This window comes from Cordyceps fumosorosea (assembly GCF_001636725.1).
Source record: "Cordyceps fumosorosea ARSEF 2679 chromosome Unknown scaffold_17, whole genome shotgun sequence".
Lineage (NCBI taxonomy): Eukaryota > Fungi > Ascomycota > Sordariomycetes > Hypocreales > Cordycipitaceae > Cordyceps > Cordyceps fumosorosea.
The window spans coordinates 647,001-667,614 of NW_017387317.1; the positions used below are offsets into that span (position 1 = coordinate 647,001).

Below are 20,614 nucleotides of genomic sequence, written 5' to 3' on the forward strand. Positions count from 1 at the left end.
CAACGGTTTGCTGGGGGGACTGGAGGGAATTCCAGTGCAACACGCAAGAATCAATGTACACAAATAGTTGCCTGTAATTCATATTGATTACTCCCAGTATCTTTTATCCTGCTAAAACCACATTTTAAGTAGACGCACTGTTGCGGAGCTTCCCTGGGTGCAGAGCAAACGCGGGCAAAAGTTACCCTTGTGATGAGCCGATCCTACTACGGCTAGCGTGGCTGTCCTATTGTTACCCAGGTACCTACAACCAACCCTATGTAAATAAGTTTGGCCAGCAACCCCTGTTTGACAAACAATCACAACCACACGCGGCAACTAAGTTACCTACCTACCAACGTCAAACAAGCAGCAGACAGCAGACAGCGCGCTGGTCCTGGCGGCCGAAAAGGATACCGCCTCTGATACAATATCTAACCAAGTAACATCAAGGCGCACGAAAAGGACACCCGCAGCACCCGGCGCCACTTCCGATGTCGTTCCTGTTCGGTCGGGCTCGAGCTCGCACCGTAGCCGATCTCCCCAAGCAAGCTCGCGAACATGTCCTGAAGCTTGATGGTCCTACCGGCACCGCAAAGGTTCATTCATTTTCTTACTCTGACACAAAACCACCTGCTGACAATAAAAGGCCGAGGAGCTGTCTCGCGTTCTGGCGCAGATGAAGGTGATATTGCAAGGCACACAAGGCATGTACATGTTCCTTTCTGGATGCGGACCTCAGCCATATACTCGACTGAATATTAACACTGAACCTTTAAGAGACCGATAGTTCCCCAGAACAAATATATCAACTGGTTACGGGAATGATCGACGAAGATCTTCTTCACTTGCTGGCCGTCAATCTCCATCGTCTACCGTTCGAATCACGAAAGGATACCCAAGTCATCTTTTCATACGTATTTCGATTTCGTCCCGCCGCGGCAGCTCCGAAAAGTGACCCAATAGCTCTGTCATACGTCGTCTGCAATCGGCCCCAAGTTCTTGTGGAGCTGTGTCGTGCGTACGATCATAAAGAGAGCGCAACTCCAGCAGGATCAGTGCTCCGCGAATTATTGAAAAACGAAGCTGCGGCTGCCGTCATTCTCTATGATGACGGCGATGCTCCAGGATCTAGTGCAAAAGGTCTGAATGCTATCGACAGGGACCGACCCCAGAGCGGAAGGGGCATTTTTTGGAGGTTCTTTGACTGGATCAATAAGAGCTCATTCGAGGTCGCTGCTGATGCTTTCACAACATTTCGGGTGATTTAAACAACTACACACGAGTCTTGACTGTCTACTGATATGCTTTTCTAGGAGCTTCTAACCCGACACAAAGACCTCGTCCCACGCTACCTCTCTGCGAACTTCGACCTCTTCTTCGACAAATACAATAATACACTCGTCCAATCAAATAGTTATGTTACGAAGCGCCAGTCTATCAAGCTTCTCGGTGAGATTCTGCTGGACCGCTCAAACTATAGCGTCATGACTGCATATGTCGACAGTGGCGAACACTTGAAGATATGCATGAACCTACTCCGAGACGATCGAAAAATGGTCCAGTACGAGGGTTTCCATGTGTTCAAAGTTTTTGTCGCAAATCCCCATAAATCGTTGCCGGTTCAGAAAATTCTGCTGATGAATCGCGAGAAACTTTTGACCTTTCTATCACATTTCTTGGAAGACAGGACAGATGACGAACAATTCATTGACGAACGAGAATTTTTGATCAAGCAAATTAGAAATATGCCCTCAACACCAGTTCCATCACAACGATAGATTCACTAGCATTCAGGATAGTAACCAGAGCCACTGAGGACTAATCCGTCACTGTTGGAGTATTTGTTCTCAGTTGTCAATGCCTTCACACCTAATGATTGCGAAAATAAGTCCACTTCAAATAAAAATGTCTAGCATACAATGTTATCAATCGTACATAACGCCAATCACACCCTATCCATACCCAGTGGCGAGTTTGCGATCCTACGCAGACGTGCAGTTTCCCCGGCCTTTGGGATTTTGTATCGTGGAACTTGCCCTGGCAGTGCCCTACCATTAACGTTGACGAGAAAGGAGTACATTGACGCTTTCTCTTGCAGTCTGTGTCGCCCAAACGCTGTTGCTCCCGCCCCTGCGCCATTCGTCGCCATAGCCATTGTCACCTCCGTTGGAACCTTCGCCCATGATGACTTCCAAGTCCCGCTTCTGCGAACTTAGCCAGTTCTTGACGAAAGTCGCGGGATCATCACCCAGTGATTTCATGAACGTGTGCTTAGCCTTAGAGGCCGATACAGCTTGTACAAGGCGCGCAAGTTGTTCATCGAGGCCGCTGATATCCTTGAGCATGGCCAAATATTGAGGGTTGTTGATCAGCTCCTGCAGGCTCGCTCTCAACGGGTCGTCAGTCGTCACTTGTATATCGTAGATGGTTGGCTGCGGGTCTCTGTGAAAGTCTTCGTCGACACGGATGGTATATGGCAGGGCAATGGGCGGAAGAGGCCTCAGGTTTTGTGCCACGTATTCGTTGAGCATCGGGATAAATCCAACCTCGCCTCTCACGACCTGTTGTATAGTTAGCAAGGCATCAAAATACAATCCCTGGTTGAGCGGGGTCAAACGCCGGTAATAGGAATCTCACCTGCTTCAATAATTCGTCGCAGCGAAAGTTGCGCTTTTCTTCATCTTCTTGAAGGCCGCGTTGCCTCACGTATTCCCAAAGTCCCATGACTGCTTCTTGCTGTGTGCCCTCTTTCATATCTACAACGTCGGCGAGTTCTGGGCTGAATTGGTACCGCTCAGGTATTTCCTGTCGAAACATGTTGATTGTGATGTTTGCATTTTCATCGCCGTTGCGCTTGAATGTTATCTCATCAAAATCAGCGGCAGCAGGAAGATTGGGCGCGTTTGGCTGTCGCATTGCTGCATCGGGCTTCTTCCACTCAACGCTCTGCTCAGCACCGTTGCGGAAGCGCGAACGATCAAAGTCGACAGTCATGGCTTTAAAGAAATGTGAAAGCTTCAGTTTGTCGGCAGTAGCGTTCAGTTTCTCTTTTTTGACCTGGCCTTCATCCATGATGTGGTCATTGTCCTCCTTAACACGGTCGGTGGCGGGGTCTTTTGATTTATTCTGGTCCTCGTCGTCGAGAAGACGGCCTTCGATTTTCACGCGGTAAGAGGCCTCTGCAGCGCCCGAAAAGTCGAATGAGTCAGAAGTTGGTCCATTTCCCTGCCAGACTTGATCCTGCACAGTGTTGGTGATCCAAATGCGAAGAGTTTTTGTCAACTAGGTCAATGTTAGCCTCAGTTGTCCATCCTAGCCACCCCCCGAGTTGACCTACCTTCGTCGGGTGCTGGGTATTGTCAAGGACATCGAGCCTTTTGCGGGTAATGGTTGCATCAAGCAAGCGCTCGATATCTCTGAGGTCTCTGTATCGCTGGGCGCTCTCTGGGTTGACAATGCTATCATCGATGCCATCGGGTATGTTTTTGTCGGTCGGTTTGCGGCTGCGTCGCTTTGCGAGCTCAGCCGCCTGCACCTGGGCTTGTTGTTGTTGTGCCATTTGTGCCTGTGTTAGTGGTACTGCTGGGTGCGGCCCGGCAGACATCATTGGACCTGTCGCGTTGTCAGTAACAGATCGAAGGTAAGGTACAACCCTTCGAGCCAGACGTAGAATTCAGCATACCAATGCCACCCCGACGGGCAGTCGCATGTGGCGACCTCTGGGGCGCTTGCTGAGCAAAGGCGCGATACTGTTGCTGCATTTTTGGAAGGTTAAAATTGCTCAATGTCGCTGCATATCAATCGTTGTTAACCGTTTGGCGCTTGATGCTTTGCGCTGAGAATCCGCGTCGCGACGGCTCAAGCGCCATTAGCTTTGAGTCACGTGCCGGCAGTGGTACAAGGTCTGCCATGAGCCATCCCCCAACCACAAACCCCAGGCATCCAACAGACGCCGGAAAGCATCCAAAGATAACAATGTCCAGAATATGAGTCCTTGCTACAGGTTGTTTTTGTATGCTGCCAACCGTCACAGCATGCTTCTCTCATCACTGCATCTTAAGCAGCGTCAGCGCGTAAGCAGCACATTGTAGTTCATGAGTAGGTACGGACTTTTTCTTTGAAACCAATCGTTTAGAGGGGCGATAAAACTAAGTTTATGAGCTGATATATCCGTAGTGATCAGCAGCAATCAGCCCTTGATTGCCGGACACCGCCATCAAATGCTGTGAACTAATAAAATGCCAAGAAAAGACGTATGTGCCCAAATAGGACACAGATTCCCAAAAAATACGCCATGCTTTAAATGCTAGGATGGACTTCTTACTCAGTAAAGAGTCCCAATGGAAACATCAAATTCGCTGTAGGTGTAAATCGGCTCCAAGCATGCACAAGGCAGCATCCCTCCTTCAGAAAGCGGCACCAAGGCCACTGCGTGATTGTCGTTTACTAAAGCGATTCCTCTTCGGAGCAGGCTCCTCGGCGGCGCCTTGGCCTTTGGTAAGATGCCCGCGCGCTGGTCGCTCATTGATGCTGTATGAATCAGGACCATTGCCCCGACCGCCGAGGGTGCTAGAAGGGCTGGGCACGGTCGAGGACATTTCGGAAAACCCATTCTCGCCGCCCTGGGCTACAAGGTTCTGAGAAATAGCAAGGTCACGCGCTCGCTCCAGGCTGCTTATCCATTCTTCTGCGTACGATGTACCGCTTTCCGATGGCGCTGTGCCTTTATTTTCTTCAAATGTATAGCGGTTTCCTCCCTGAGAGATCTTTTGTTAGCGCAGTTGACAGGTGATATTTCACTGAGCAAACTTACAACGTCGACACACCAAACCAGTTGACCTTTTGCGTCATTCTGGGTGTGCCATGAGCTGTCTGTTGCGAGGAGTGAAAGCTCCTGTTTGGATCGCTTTTCTTCCCCTCCGGCAGGAGCAAGAACAATTCTTCCGCTCGATGTAACCATGACGAGTCTTTGACGCTTCTTTGTCGTGCTGCCTCCGAAGAACCGAGAGAGCTTTCTGTGGCCCTCATCTGCGCCCTTGCCATTGGCACCGTTCTGCAGTGGACTCGAAATGACCAACAAGTCAGCCAGCTTTAATATGCGTTCGTTGTCCTTCGTGAGAACTGGAGACCATTCGATATCGAGTTGGGTGGGAGGCGGAAGCTCCGTGATAATTCGCCCCGGACGAGGCGCTGTTTTTTGATTCATTTGCTGTCGCGGTTGGCTAGCATTGGGGGCATTGCTGTTCTGGAAGCCATTCAACTGGATGATGTTTGGCTCTTGTGGAGGGGGAACATATGGCCGAAGTCTCGGCGCTTTGGTCTTCCATAAACCTCTCCCAAACTGCTGCCCTTCAAAGAACTCGTGGTTCTTTATATGCTCGATTGTTAGCCTTCTAGCAGGATCGAGGACCAGACAACGTTCCACAAGGTCGCTTGCAGCTGGTGGAAAACCAGCGGGAAATTCGTATTCGAGGTTGACGATTTTTTGAAAGGTGAGGTACTCGCTTCCAGCTTTGAAGGGCGGTCTTCCAACGAGTAATTGGAAGATGATACACCCGAACGCCCAGATATCACTTGCTTTTGAGGCGGTCTTGTGCGTTAAGAGCTCGGGGCTCACATACTCTGCAGTACCAACAAAAGACGCAGCTCTGTCTTCATCTTGATCAGCACCGGTATCGTTGCTATATGTTGCATTTTGCAGGTCCCTCGGATCTCTCAGCAACTTCGCAGTACCAAAATCCGTGATCTTGACGTGCATCTGATTGTCTAGGAGGACATTCTCCGGTTTCAGATCACGATGGATAACGCCTCGAGAATGCATATAGTCGATAGCGTCCAGGATCTGGGCTCCGTAGAATCTCACACAGTCGATATCAAAAGTTCCTGTTTTCTTCAGGACGCCGAGAAGCTCTCCGCCATTGCAAAGATCCAGGACGTAGTAAAGAGACGCCTCGTCTTGAAACGTATAGTACAGTCTGACGATGCCGGGATGCTCGGTGAGTCTGTTGAGGGTGTTTTTTTCGATATTGACGTATTTGATCTTCTTCTCTTTGATGATGTGCCGTTTTTCTAGAACCTTGATCGCGTATTCTTTCAAGGTTTGTCTGTCGGTTGCCAGATATACGGTGCTGTATGAACCCTCTCCGAGTATCCGGCCGAAGGAGAAGTCTCGAACTCCCTTTTTAACTTGTCGTACTATCGACCTGCCATTTGCATCAACTTCTCTCCTGATGCCCACAGCAGCACCGCGGTCTTTCCAGTCTTCTGCACTGGGTTGGCCGGGAGCTGCCCCAGCATAGGCGACCGATTGGCCCGGTTCGTTGCGCAGGTAGTCATCAGGTCTTCCTCTCGATGATTGCCTGCGTGGGATGGACTCGTTTGCGGTGCCTGTAGCGAGTGCCATCAGTCGATTTGACTGTTGTTGCAATGGTGACTCGCCGTAGCTACCTTCGTATACAGTCTGACTGTGTGTTGGCATAGGGTGATGCGTGGGCAGATCGGGTACGCCCATGGGCGGCTGTGTGTAGACGAGAGGCTGTGGTCCGTTCCCATGGGGATATTGTTCCATTTTGAAGCCGTGGGGGTCATTATCAAGGTTGCCAGCGGCAGGTGCTTCGTGATCTCTCCGTGACGTCTCATGTACCGCAGTAGGGGCAGGAGAAGTTTGGTCGACGTGGATTGGGGTACGGTCATGTGTCGCATCATCAGGATTGGCTATTCGAAGGCCACCAAGAGCCTGGGAGAGACTCAGGTCCCCGTTCATTTCTGGAGTCCGGGGGCGCCTCGCTGCTCCCTTGGACAATGAGCGGTGCAGCTGTCGATTGATGATGCGTCTTTGTGCACTCCGCCACTGGGGACGGATGCTTCCTCTAACTAGTTGGGTAACTTCTGGGGTTCTAACCTGATTTGGCGAAAGGCTCACCAGTATACGTTGCGGGTACAATTGGAAATAGGCCTTGACCGCAAAAGTTGCCGCTTTTGGCGTGTACCTTTGATGTACCTCTCTTTTCTTTTGGGGTCTTCTTATCATTATGTAATGTGAAATCTATCTGTGAAGGGAGCAAGTTACATGATTCAGTACTAACCTGGTTACGAGAGGTATCGTAACTACAATGGCGGCCTCGTATTTACGCACATGCTAAACTAAAGAGCCGTATTCTTTTACGTGCCTGTGTGCAACTCTGTGGTCTTTTATTGTCTATGCCTCAGTGTCTTTTTGATTACATTGGTTTGCCGTTTGCCGACGCTCAAATGGGCCGTGTCGTAGCAGTTACTATTTTGTAACTGCTGGATGTGTAAATACATAGGTACATAGGTATCAGGTACTACACTTACACCAGTGCTGCAACCAGCCTGTTGCTACGATTGCATATGTTTAAATACACGGGCCAGACAGTAAATCCCAGGGGCAGAGGCAATACCAAGCTCCACTTCAGTGGTAGGGAATACTGAACCGTGTTGGTGTACCAAATGCACCATTTCACGAAAGGCAATGCCATAGATATTCCAATAACCACAGTCTGTAGGGTACGGACACCCGGCGTCTGTGCAAGGGCCGGATTCGCAAAATTTACGGGGTGTGGTGAGTAGCACCTACAGCGAAATAGCGATCTTGCCTGGCCCGCAGGCGTTGGCCGGAAACATTCGAATCTCGTCCCCGCCCAGGCAAACTCGGACGCCGACTGGACAACCGTGACAACCCTGGCCAGCCACAGCCATGCTCAACCCACCCAAGCCTCTGCCCCGCCAGTACTGACCAATTAGACATGGGATTCCCACCCAAGCCGCTGCGCTTCTTTGCATCAAAGTCAACTGACAACTGGGGCTAGCGTCGCTGGCCACCAATCTTTAAACAGCATCCATCCTGCATCAGTGTCTGCTCAGCGATCCAAACTCTCACCCGAGTAACATCAGCACCAGGGCATTTTTCGTTACACCAATCCACCAGCCCGCTGCCCACCTCCCACCACTTCGTCCGGATGCTCCAAGCTACCGACTCTTGTCTCATCCTCTGCCATACACTCCCATTGTCCCACGCTCCTCTTCTTACATCGCCCACTGGGAGCACGCTTGCTACCAACATTGCACCGCACGTGTTCGCCAAACACCAGTCTCGCCGCCGCCCATCACACCGACTCGAAGCGCATCCATTGGTTTGTTGACTCATCACACACTAACCTCATAGCTATAGCCTAAATCACCACCGACATACACACAAGATGGCCTCCTTCCAACGCCAATTCACGACCGCGTCTCCCGTGCTGGCCCTTCCCCAGCCATCACACCCCAATCAGATCGCGGGATCGGTATTCGCGCCACCCCATGTTCAGATGCAGATCCAATCGCAACCTTTCGACCGACCTACCGCCTCACAAGGTAGAAAACGTTCCAGAGACGAAGCCGGCGCCAACCTCGAGCCCGACGCGCCTCCCGAGCCAATGGTCGACCCTCAGGATGACTGGGTGTATGGCGAAGGCATGACACTGATCAAGCCCAACGCTGGCTACGTTGCAGATGCCAGCACCCAATCGGGCACCTGGATGGAAGAAAAGAACGTCGCAGCCGACGCAGAAATGAAGCGCCAGGTCGAAGCCGCCCAAGTCGACGTCCGAAGCCACAAACTCCAGCGCATGGCGAGCGACGAAACATCATCCGTCACTAGTCCTACAAGTGTACCGCCGACCATGCCTGCTCCGCAACCCGATGGCCCAGTCATTGATAGCTTCACTCTCCACCTCGGCATCGGTTGGCGCAAGATCAGCGACGATGAGCATATCCAAGCGGCCGCCCGAGGCTGGGCCAAGTTCATCGAGAACCACTACCCGCTCAGCGACGTTCAAATATGCCTCGAAAGCAAAGGGCTCCAGTCCTACCTCGTGAAAGCTACCGAGGGCTTTTTCCTCTGCTCAGAGGACCTCCGCCAGGCGCGACTGGTCAGTCGTGATGCCGACACTGCCCTTCGCAATTTACAACAATCTCCACCGACCTTTGAAGGTGCTGAAGCTATTGCAAGCGTCGGCACTCCTGCTTCTCTCACACCAAACGCCACCGACATGGACATCAACATGAACTGAAGCAAATGAAAACACCAATCACCACGGCACTCATGTTAAAATTGACCTAGCCAAACCAGGCCCAGTCTCGCTCTTTCTTCGTGATTTCAAACTCGTGGCGTATTAACAGGATGGAGGTAGACCGGCTCTTGGGCCACGGTATCAACCAGGCGCAAAAATGTACTTTATTTACTCCAACGATGGCAACATATGTATGCCAAACATAGATTTGGAAACAATGACCAAGCTACCCACTGTACCCCTAGGCAAAGTGAACGTCTCCGTGCATGTCTGGCATGAGCTGCGAATGGTGACTCTGAATTGTAGCAGTTGAAACTTTTACCGTGTTACACATTTACCTTTTCCCCATCCCACGTCGAAGAGACGCCAAAAATCCCGTCTAATCGATATGTAGCCAGTGTGTTAACCATTTAACGTTCTGCCTGCTCCTGCATTGTCGTATAAAATGCTAGACAGGTAGGTACCTTTGCAGTGCCATTGCTTCTGGAAAGATACATGGCTACTAACGGTGCACGTTGGCATGTATTGCTGGTACCCGCCTAGTTACGTCGCTGTGGGGTCCGCTCATGCAGCACGCCGTCTCCGTCCTCCACGTCCGTCTCTCCTGCTTCGCCTACAACCTGTCTCATCATCATCATCGCTGTAAACGAGGTCGAATAACCACCGCACCACAAGCCGAGCCAGAAATTTGCGACAAAAACCCGCCCCCGTCTCCTCCCATCTCCCTCCACGAGTAGCCTCCGCCACGATGAGCAGCGCCGAACAGCTGTACCTCCTCGCCGACCACATCAAGCTGTCCTTGCTGGAGCGGCAGCGGGCCCAGAGTCTCGGCCTGGACAATGACAGCCAGGACGGGCACCTGTCGCGGTCGCTCGAGCAGCTCAAGTCCGGGCTGGCGTCGCTGGAGATGGAGAAGACCAGGCTGCGAGACAGCGGGGATGACAGGTATTAAGACGCTGCCAGGCCACCAGTCACTTTTGCTCTAACCACTCCGCCAGTGCCGCGTCCGCCCTGAGTGACTCGATATCCTCTCTCCAGGAGCAACTCGACCACCTGACGTCGCAGTTCCACGGCTTCGTATCGCCCCAAACCATCGAGACCGTCACCCACCCCAACTCCGAGGCGCTGGCGGACGACTTCCAACACGCGACGTCCACGCCGTCCGCCTACCGCAAGTCCAAGTCCGTCAGGTTCAGCGACACGCCGTCGTCACCGTCCGAGGAGCTGTTCGGGCGCTATCGGGATGATCCGGCCAACAACCCGGCCGCCTACCGCGACCAGGCCGACGAGATGTCGAATCAGCAAATTCACGAATACCACTCCCAGATCATGGAACAGCAAGACGAGCAGCTCGATCGCCTAGGGGAATCCATAAACCGCCAGAGGGAGCTGAGTATGCAAATTGGGGATGAACTGGACAGCCACGTCGTCATGTTGGATGAGGTAGACGGTGTCGTTGACAGGCACCAGAGCCGTCTCGACAGAGGGCAGAGAATGCTCAGCAACATTGCAAGGGGCGCTGGCGAGAACAAGCAAATGACCGCCATTGTTGTGCTGATAATAATTCTAGTCCTTTTGATTGCCATTTTGAAATAGCTGGGGAGCTGCTGTTGGTCGCATAGAGGAGCATGGTGCTGGCGTTCTAATGTTTGGTGCATTCAAGCGTTTGTCTTTTCTCATCATTTCCTTCACCTACTTAATCAATCTTTTTGTTTGTATTGAACCTGCTAATGGAAGACGAAGTCGAATTCTGTCAATGTAAAGCATCTGTTGAACTGCCACCTCTACCCCTCTCCCTCGCATTCGAGTTCCTGCATCACTTCGACGCAGTGTCTTGTCCACGGTGTGAAATAGGGGTTTGTACAATTTTCAGTAGGGACTATCGTATTACCTCGCCTTCTTTGTTGATTCCCTCGAGGCTTTCCAGAATATCACTGCTTCTGAAGTACCCTGGTAAGCCGAGGGCTTTCTTGCTTCCTGCCTCCCAGACCTCATGGAACTTGACTGTCTGATCGCTTGCGGCAACAACAATGCAACCGTCCCCAGAAGGCCGAGAAGATCGAGATTGCGCCGATCCAGTATGTTGCCAAGGATATGGGATCGCGTACAACGCTCGAAGCTCCAAGGACCACGGTATTGCAGCAACTTGCTTGCAGTCTGGCCAACTGAAGACCGCGATTCTGTATGGGTGGTCAGGGGCGTAACCGAATGTCGCGGCGATTTCTCGGCGTGTCGTAGACCAAATAAGCGAGGTGACCTGGGCGGCAACGGCGATTGTTGCCAGCGGAGATCCAGAAGTTGTATGGAAAAAGTGTATGCATTTGTCATTCGACCCGCCTCCGGTTGCAAGTAAGCCATCACGCCAAGGGCAGAATGCTATGGCTTTGACGGCTGCTCCATGGACCTACCGATGTCTTTCGCAACCGTGAGTAAGGGTCCGAAGACTGTCCGTAGAAGTCTGAACTCGTCTCACATCGGTGTCTTCCTCGATAACGTTTCCAATAAAATTGAGAGAAGAACTTCGACGGGCCCTTTGAGTTGATTGAAAACGAAATTGCAGCCCGTGCCGAACCAATGGAGCCCGTGGCCCATCCTGAGGAACCCTGGTGGCCTGGCCCTCGCTTAAAACATCGTCGACATCAAATAGGCAACAAAGATTGTCGTTGCCACCCGACGCAAATAGTCGACCGATTGGAGACCAAGAAAGACCGCAGACCTGCTGATTGTGGATGACAATCTTGGCGACCAAATACATCGAACCCGGCCAATTATCTCGAGAGACTTCCCAGTTCATTGGCCATTCAATGATGTAGTAATAGATTGTTCCTGTATCATCACCTACTAGCAGATCTTCCGTTTGAATTGGAACTCCAGGATTGAAAGGGTTCTTTGATGGCCTCAGTGTGCACACTGGCCGCTAGCTGAGGCAGCTGATACCAAAAGGTTGCCTTACTTCGAAGCGCGGCAGTGCATCAGACGTCGACTGTAGCACGAGCGATCCATCATTTCTGCCGCTAGCAAGGATACATTTCTTTCCCTGAACTGACGAAAAGGCAACGGAAGACAGGTAGATCCCCGCCGAAGGGCGCCCATGCATTACGCGGACACTGCTCTCTTCTGTCCAAGTATATAGCGTGTTTCCCAAGCCAACAGCGAGGGTCTGGCATACAGGAGAATAGGCCAAAGTAGAACAATAAAAGTCGTCTCTTAGAAAGGGGGCATCCAAAACCCTAAGAACAGTTAGGAAAAGCCATGGTACGGGGTCTGTAATACTTGCTTGAATGGTGCCGAAGGCAGTACCCTTGACTTTGGCGCTGGTAGTTGTCCTACGGCGGATTAGCTAGCGTCTCAAGATGTAGGTTGAAGTATGAACAGACTGGGTGCATCGTTTATCCATTCACAGCCAGTCCAATACGTTCTTCCAAGATCGCATTGTTCCATGATGCTGATGGCGAGCGGCGGTGGGGCGAGCAGCGGAGAGAATTGTAATATTTTACCAGCTTGGTTGATATCGAGAGCATAGGCAACACGATCTTGATAATTTGCCAAATCTTCTTTCATACTTGATTCGCTGGGAGGCTGTTGGTAACCTGTGGATGTATCAATATTGATGGATTGTCGAAGCTCATTTGGAGCAGAAGTTCGCGTAAGACGAGGCGGGAGATTACCGATGTTCCACACGGTTCCTACGCTTGTCTGTCTTTGCTGGAATCTTCGGAAGTCGTGATGGGTCGCATGAGATTGATCTGAAGATTAGAAAATAATTAGTCTCTTGGCAATGCGACTGGCCCTAGTAAAACCTACCGTGAGGCTCTTCAAGCGGGTAGAATCGCGCCATGAGCGAAGATGATTGTCTAGGCTGTGGCAAGAAGGGATCGCGGCCCGGGAGATCTCGCCTGGAAATTCTTTCTGTGTTCGAAAGCAATGCCAACGGCTTGATAGTTCGGTAGCGCTCGCAAGTAGATTGATTAGCCCTGAAGGGGATAAATCTGTCGGGCGAGGGTGATGAGGTAGCCTTGCCAGCTTTCGTAGGTGTAGAATGTGTTGGCACATTCTCGGTACTGTTAGAAAGCCATTCCTTGACGGTGTCTGTAACATGCAGCTTTGTTGCGACATCCTCATTTGTGATGTCGACGGCAAAGGCAGAAGTGTGACGCTGGTCGTTGGAGGAGGCTCCTCCGATATCGCGAGAAACTTGTTGACCATCTAGACCGCATATACTAGCAAAACGATCCTTGGAGCACGGAGAACCGAAACTGCTGCATTCGTCAAAAGAACCGTATCCCGAGTCTGGAGTCCCTTGAGATAACCAGGCTGGACTGGTAACACTGCGGCGTTCAGCGCGGCTGTGAAGTGGTGTTCCATTCGACCAGCAATCTTCGGAATCAGAATCCATTGGTAGCTACCTTTGTGGTAGCGGAAATCTGGCCAAACAGCGACCGTGCAGCATTGAGCTAGGGAGAGGTGAAGAACAAAGCGGTCAGCGATGATTACTATTAATTAGCTGGCGTTGGGCAGACAGAGCTGGTTCTCGGTCAGGTAGAAATATTTAGCTAAAAGTGACGGAGCCGTAGGAGAGAGGAGAAGAGAAGAGGAGACGCGGAGCAAAAGAAAAAAGAAATGTTATACCGAGGCGGGAAAAAAAAGAAGGCAAATTCCGGCTCGATAAATGGGAAGGCGCGGCGGCGGTGTGGTTATGAATGGTGCTGTCTAGGCTTTCGCTGTCAGCTCCCCAATGCAGCAACATGAAATACTTGAATACTGATCGGTAGAAAATATCAAGCCAGTTGATTGATTAGATGGATGCCGGTGGCACTAGTATAATCTACAAAAATATACAATAAAAGATCAGATGTCTTGTCGAGCTGCACCCGTGGCCACCCATGTATACAGAAGCCGTTGAATCCAATGCCGGCTCTCAAAATGCCCAACGTCCAAACCCCTAAGCCATGCTATTCCTGATATTGTCGAACTTCGAGTCGGGATAGGAGAGACAGTTCTGCGACCTGTCCAGGCTGCCGAGAGCCGTACTGCCCCTCTCGATGAGAGACTCGGAGTTGTTTTTGTCACCGGAGGCTTCCCAAACCATGATACCGCCCAGTCCCTGCTGCTTGAGCCAGGCAGCCTTAGCCTCGACCATCTCTGGGGTGTCAAATGAAACCAGTGTCTTGGTTTTCGGGTTGTAGCAGTAGCAGCCCATAACAATGTAATCGCATTTGACAATGGCGCCCTCGCTGGGTAGGGACTTGTAGTCGTATACTCCTGCCTCCCAGCTACCACTGCCGACACCGTTAAATGGCTTGGCGATGCCTTCAGTCTGTTCGAAGGCTCGGCCGTAGATTGGTACACCGAGAACAAGTTTTTCGGCCGGCACACCGCCCTCTTTGTACGCCTGAACAGCATCGTTCGTGTTGAATGGGGTCGCGCTGGTATTGTTGGCGTTCGGAAATACATTGGCGTTGTAACCGGTGGTATTGCTCCAGGATCCAGCATAATCATAGGCCATTAGATTCACAAGATCGAGAACCTTTCCAAGCTCGGGAAGCTTCAGTAGGCCAATTGTATTGAGCCCAGCAGGCGCGGCAATAGAAAGCAGGAAGTGGTAACCCTCAGCGTGTCGCGAAGCGTAGGAGTCGAGCTCATCGCGGATCGCCTGGAGCAGCAAAATCATGTTCTGACCATCTTCTTCAGTCTCAGGATACTCCCAATCGATATCAATACCGTCAAGACCCCAATCCTTCAGAAACGTAACCACGGACTTGGCAAAAGCTTTTCGGGTAGTGTCAGAGCTGGCGACAACGGCAAAGTTTTTAGACCAGGTCCAACCACCAATCGATAGCAGAACCTTGATGTGGCGATGTTCCTTCTTGAGAAGATTGATTTGTTTGACGCATCCAAAAACGTTATTACCGGGTTCATTCCAAGCTAGAATATGTAAGTAAATTAGTTTTGCAGGGAAGAGGGGGACGTGTATACAGTCATTGTAGTAGTGCTTTTCCAAGTCAGCGTAGGTGTCACCGGAAAACCTATTAAACCTCGTTAGAGTCTGTAATCCCCCGCATCGTTTCAAGTGTCAAATACACTGTGCCAGTCTCATCGAAGTTCATGAAAGAGTAGAGCAGATGGGTGATATTTTCGGCTGGAAGGTCGGCTACGTGGTAGTTACGGCCGTAGATACCCCTGACCGATTATTAATAAAGCCTCGAGACTATAAATAGGAAGGGAGAGTGACAAACCAGTTGGTAAAGTAAACGACATTTTTATAGCCACCATCACGCTTTGGGAAACCAACTTCACTGGAAATTGGTGTGGCGAAAGTGGCGACTGCTCGCAGCGCCACGACCGTAGCGATTGATTTCCTGAGGAAACCCAGCATTGTAGCGGAGGAGAAGAGATGAAGAAAGGAAGAGTAAAGTTTGGGTTAAATAGAAAAGAGTAGATTCAGATTTTGGGCTTTAGATTTGTTGCTGAGGGGGTATGAGCATTGGTAGGTGGGAGCAACGCCTTGATATATATACAAATACACATACATGTGTGCATTCGTCGTTGCGTCTTTGACGATGTTTCCGGCAGCTCCAATGAGACTAGGTAACGAAACAGTAGAGCCGGCGTCTCGCCAACGTTGTCTGGAGACGGACGGCATTCCGCCTCGACGAAGGCTGAGTGATTGAAGGTTGTGGGCTCGCGGTTACTGCAACGCAAGGAAAGTACGGAAGCTCGCGATGGAAGAAGAATTGGCGGTTAACTCGAGCAGCGTTGCTCAGTCTGTCCAACGAGCCACCTGAGTAAGAATTGCTCCGGCCATGGACAGTATGCAATCAGCTGGCAATCCGTGTGACTGCTCTCATACGAATGCCTCCAATCTTACAAAATGGCATGCGCGCAACGGTTGAAACTTGGGGGATATTTGCGGGGGCAACAAATTAGGAATGCAAGGCGTTTCCTGAGTGGCAGCAGTCGTCTCTGGGCAGTCTCGATAACGCGAGACTGCCCATGCACGGCATCTGCACCACATACTGCGGGCCAAAACGGTAGCGCTGCCCTTTCCAGAAGCTCCAGAGGCTATGATGCATCGACCCGGGCGGTTCGTGTGACGACAAATGGCAGCGTTCTGGGGTAATGGTACGTGTTGTTGTATGGGGTTGAGTTGTACAGGCGCTGGCTAGAAAAGACTTGCAACGTGGACGCGATGAATAGCTCGCGGCATACAGGCGGCATGTGCAATGTATCCCACCTGTCAGTCCACCCTCGCCTGATAGCATCCGGACGCACCTGAAGCCGAAGAGAAATTTGACGCGCGAAGCATGCAGTTCGTGTTGGCCGCACTGAAGAGGAGTTGTAGTGCGAGCGGGTAACCAGGGTGTTGGCCAGAGACTGGCTGTGAGTACTTGCCTTGCAATAGGCTTTTGGTCATATTTGTACATATCCGCCCTCTGGCTTCACAGGCCAGCCGATGCAAGTCGGTGAGAGGACAGAATGGAACAAAGTTCGCCGTCTGGTCGTTAGTTAGTAGTTTAGTAGTTGTGTACTGGTAGAGAAGTGAGAGCCGCTCCACCAAATTTCTCTACAACCAAGTGGCAGGCAGGGTAGGCCAGCGCAGCAGAGCACTTCAACGCATTCGATTCTACCACAAATCGACGTAATTGGCATGCCAATTGAATTAAATACATAATTTTCTTAAGGATTAGCAGTTATCTCAAAAAATTGTCCTCCTTGTATTTGACGTGCCCGAATGTCTCGAGCATTTCACTGTCAATGCTTGCGCCACCAATCATCCATCCTCTTTGGCTGGTTAGTTGCTACCTATGTACTGTACATACATACATACATAGGTAGTTAGAGGTCTACCCCGCCATGTGGCTGCTTCACCTTGAAAAAAAAAGTTCCTTCCCCCACGCTACATCTACTGTGTTAGAACGCCAGCACCCGTTATATAATTCAGATCAAATGTCCAGCGTATGAATTTAACCCTTGTCGATGCATTTTAGCCCCGTTGCTGATCGTCAACCCCTAGCATGGCGTGCCTAGGATTGAGCGTGACCGGAGTCCAGAGCAGCTGAAGAAAGACCTCGAGAAGATCGACAAATACCGAGCCCTTGAAAGCCAACTACGCGCTCAGGTAAATTGAAAACGTCCCTCCATACATAGCTGGAGAGTGATATTGAGTAACACAGGCACGCATCGTTAGACTCCGGAGTCGCGCTTCGATTCGGCCACCTTGGAGCTGACCACAAAGCTCCTGCGCATAAACCCCGAATACTATACTGTATGGAATGCGCGGCGACGTTGCCTAGTATCCGGGCCTTTAAAAAGGGAAGATAAGAGACCATTACCAAAAGATGCCTCGGAGCGCCACGACACGGGCGACTCGCCCATCGATGCGCCTCAGTCTTTGCCACAAACCGACTCTAGCGACAGTGAACTGACACGACGCCGACTTGCTACAGGCCAAGGTCACACGGAAAAGGACAGGGAACAGGACGACAGCGATGGAGATAACACTAGAAAGAAGACCTCCGAAGTCATTCGAGACGAGCTTACATTTACTGTGCCGCTGTTGATGGCCCATCCCAAGTGCTACTGGATATGGAACTACAGAATGTGGACTCTGGAACAGGCCACATCGTTGCTACCCGCCGAGATTGCCAAGTCTATTTGGCAAGAAGAGCTCCGGCTCGTGACCAAGATGCTGGAACGGGACCGACGCAACTACCATGCCTGGGCTTACCGGCGCTACGTTGTATCTCACCTGGAGTCCACGAAGCTCCAGGGACAGAGCATGGCAGAATCGGAGTTTGCTTACACGACGAAAATGATTGGAAGCGACTTGTCAAACTTCTCCGCCTGGCATAACCGCGCCCAGCTGATACCAAGGCTGCTTGTGGAGCGCGAGGCGAATGACACGTCGCGCAGAGCGTTTCTCGACCAAGGTGAGTGAAAATGCGATGCTGGCCGGCTCTGGCGCTTTGTACTCACTCAGGCCTTAGAATTTTCAATGGTAGATAATGGGCTAAATGTTGGCCCGGACGATCAGTCACTATGGTACTACCACCAGTACCTTAACTTGAATGTCACTGAGCTGCCCGAAAATCTAGCCATTGTGCCTGGGATGCTCGTTGAAGACCGAGCCAAGGTGCTCAGTCGCGAAATTGACTTCATCAAGGACCTTCTTGAGGACTACAAGGATGTTAAGTGGATATTCGAAATGCTACTTGAATATACACTGCTCTTGCATAAACTTCGCAACCAGCCAGTCAGCAGCGAGCAAAAGAGTGAACTCGAGACCTGGGTAGCGAGCATAAAGAAGCTTGATCCCCAGCGGTCTAATCGCTGGAGAGAATTAGCAGAAGAACTAGATGTTTCTCAATAATATATCGACTTGTATTAGATGCATCAAGCTAGTCCGATGCTAATATAACCTCCGCGTTGACGCGCGAATCGACGTTCTAATTGCCGCATTTCGACTTGATCTGACTGGCATTTTGGCCAACCAAACCATCAAAGTAGGCCAGCAGTTTCTCAATCGGAATCATGTCCATCAATCCCAGCGCAGGCGTAGATGAGCGCATCGTCTGCCCTCCGAAAAGCACACGCACGTAGTATCCGCTGGCAGACGCCTCGCTTGTATTTGTAGGTGTGGCAGTCGCGGTAGCAGTAGTGGGAAGGTCAAGGCACGAACAAGCGGACGCGACGCGAGACTCGCTACCGCCACATTGCGTCGGCCACGAGGCGGTTGCGGTTGCCAGCTGAAGGCAGTAAGAGGAGGCTGTGGAGGACTGTCGAATGATGTGGCGAAGACAGTTATCGTGGTTGCAGTTGGGGGCGATGGTCGCGGTGGGCGTGGGCGGTGACTGCTTCTTCTTCTGGTAGACCTCGAAGACGACCTCGGATCCCATTCCAGGCCAGACCATCTCGTCGATTTGCAAAATGGACAGCAGGCGGGATAACGATCCGTCGTGGGCGACGTTGTGGTAATAGATGGTGTCACTCTTGCCCGCAATCACATTGCGAATGTTTGCAGCAAGTTCGGCGATCCACACGCCGAGGGACCCAGTGCTTGCATCAAGAGACGAGGAGCTGTCACGGTAAATCTGGCTGTACTCCCAGTTACCCCATCGATAGACCGCATCTGCAAGCTCCTGAGATACGCAGTCTGTGCTGTTGCGACCGTCCACGAGCTTGCACGGCAGCGGCTTCGCATGGCACTGGCGAGCAGACAAGTTGTCATAGTAGTGGTCAAAAGACTCGTGGAAGCCGCCATCGGACGACGGAACACCGGAGATGCCGTCGAGCGTGCGATAAAGGTCTGCGGCCAGGTCGAAATGGCGACGCCATTGTTGGTTGGAACTGGACTTGATGGTGTTGAACAAGTTGCTGGAGGCTTTGCACTGATACTGCGGCTCTAAGCTGTCGACGCCCTGCGCCTGCACAAGAATCGGGACGGGCTCTGTGATGTCCCACATCGCATTGATAACCATACCGACCACTTGACTAGTGATGACGTTGTTGGTCACACGGTATTTGACGGACGGCGGAAGCCCAGAAGAGCCCCTGGGCGGCAGGAATCCAAGAAGATCGTGGTAGACGCTATACAGGTCGGCGCCATGCTGCCACGAGTCCACCAAGCCCTCGGCAGTGATCTGAGGAAATTTGCAGCTGCCGATCCAGCCAGACGGCACAAAAGGGTTGATGGCAGAGATATAGCCCTGCTGATAAACCCTGTCGGCCTTGGGACCGGAGAAGGGCTCTCCGTAGTAATTGAGCATGGAATCATCACAATTCCACTGGTACGACTCCACCGGGAACGCGTTGGAGGAGTACGGCGTGCGCTTGTGATGACGATGAATCTGTAAGAGTTAGTAAAATGGGAAGAGAGAAAGAGTATGAACGAAGAACACTTGCCAGCTCGACGTATTTCAACTCGTAATCTGCACTCGGCTTCACGTACTCGGTGCGGCGAACGTGAGGCATGTTGCACCAATTGTAGACTCCATAATCACTGTCCGGGGTCTTGGAAGAGTTGAAGATGAAGCCGTACACGCCAGTGGCAGTAGGCACAGCGTCAAGGTCGTTGACTTGATTCTTGCTGGGCGCGTACCACTTGGTGTCGACCTCTGCTGCCCACACACTTTGAAGCGGCATGCCGCAGCCCAGGAGGAGGCCGAACGCGGCAGCGGCGGCGGATCGAAAGGATGACGCCATGAAAAAGACTTGTATTCCCGTGCCTTGTTTTTTAGTCCAGGCTGCTATGTGGCAAGCCGTGCACCGATGCCGGCAGTGATCGATGACGGGGTGCGTAACCTTGGCAGCTGGTGGTTAGGTTCACGAGAGCGTCAAGAGGAAGGGAGATGGCGATGGTTTTATAGAAGAAGAAAAAAGAGATGGGCAGTAGAGAAAATTAATTTTGACTTCATGCGGCGTTATCGACGCCACGTGGTTTTAATTGAAAAGCCATGGCTGTTCGGATACTGGACAAATGGTGCAGGTTCCGCCAGGTAATAAGAACCTCTTGCCTGGGCTCAGTTCACATTGTTCAGCGATCACTGCACGTGGGCGCT

General features: G+C 51.4%; 7 protein-coding genes across 7 annotated transcripts; 3 read left to right on the forward strand and 4 right to left on the reverse strand.

The window, feature by feature from the left end:
• Window positions 1-2,036: 2,036 nt before the first annotated feature.
• ISF_06639 (SWIB/MDM2 domain protein) lies at window positions 2,037-3,743 on the reverse strand (the record flags this gene model as incomplete). The annotated part of the gene is made up of 4 exons (XM_018850243.1): window positions 2,037-2,543; window positions 2,620-3,264; window positions 3,320-3,594; window positions 3,665-3,743. 4 exons carry the CDS (start codon window positions 3,741-3,743, stop codon window positions 2,037-2,039), a joined length of 1,506 nt encoding a protein of 501 aa, XP_018702731.1.
• A 645-nt stretch (window positions 3,744-4,388) lies between these two features.
• ISF_06640 (Serine/threonine-protein kinase domain protein) lies at window positions 4,389-6,745 on the reverse strand (the record flags this gene model as incomplete). Its single annotated transcript, XM_018850244.1, has 2 exons — window positions 4,389-4,739; window positions 4,796-6,745. The coding sequence occupies 2 exons, from the start codon at window positions 6,743-6,745 to the stop codon at window positions 4,389-4,391; spliced, it is 2,301 nt and encodes a 766-aa protein (XP_018702732.1).
• A 1,456-nt stretch (window positions 6,746-8,201) lies between these two features.
• Window positions 8,202-9,056, forward strand: ISF_06641 (hypothetical protein; the record flags this gene model as incomplete). Its single annotated transcript, XM_018850245.1, has 1 exon — window positions 8,202-9,056. The coding sequence occupies one exon, from the start codon at window positions 8,202-8,204 to the stop codon at window positions 9,054-9,056; it is 855 nt and encodes a 284-aa protein (XP_018702733.1).
• Window positions 9,057-9,804: 748 nt separating this feature from the next.
• On the forward strand, window positions 9,805-10,652 carry ISF_06642 (SNARE complex subunit (Syn8); the record flags this gene model as incomplete). Its single annotated transcript, XM_018850246.1, has 2 exons — window positions 9,805-10,001; window positions 10,055-10,652. 2 exons carry the CDS (start codon window positions 9,805-9,807, stop codon window positions 10,650-10,652), a joined length of 795 nt encoding a protein of 264 aa, XP_018702734.1.
• Window positions 10,653-13,998: 3,346 nt separating this feature from the next.
• On the reverse strand, window positions 13,999-15,432 carry ISF_06643 (chitinase; the record flags this gene model as incomplete). The annotated part of the gene is made up of 4 exons (XM_018850247.1): window positions 13,999-14,981; window positions 15,033-15,082; window positions 15,138-15,236; window positions 15,293-15,432. The coding sequence occupies 4 exons, from the start codon at window positions 15,430-15,432 to the stop codon at window positions 13,999-14,001; spliced, it is 1,272 nt and encodes a 423-aa protein (XP_018702735.1).
• Window positions 15,433-17,003: 1,571 nt separating this feature from the next.
• On the forward strand, window positions 17,004-18,426 carry ISF_06644 (protein prenyltransferase; the record flags this gene model as incomplete). Its single annotated transcript, XM_018850248.1, has 4 exons — window positions 17,004-17,012; window positions 17,071-17,175; window positions 17,245-17,986; window positions 18,044-18,426. The coding sequence occupies 4 exons, from the start codon at window positions 17,004-17,006 to the stop codon at window positions 18,424-18,426; spliced, it is 1,239 nt and encodes a 412-aa protein (XP_018702736.1).
• Window positions 18,427-18,502: 76 nt separating this feature from the next.
• On the reverse strand, window positions 18,503-20,258 carry ISF_06645 (hypothetical protein; the record flags this gene model as incomplete). The annotated part of the gene is made up of 2 exons (XM_018850249.1): window positions 18,503-19,903; window positions 19,953-20,258. The coding sequence occupies 2 exons, from the start codon at window positions 20,256-20,258 to the stop codon at window positions 18,503-18,505; spliced, it is 1,707 nt and encodes a 568-aa protein (XP_018702737.1).
• Window positions 20,259-20,614: the final 356 nt, after the last annotated feature.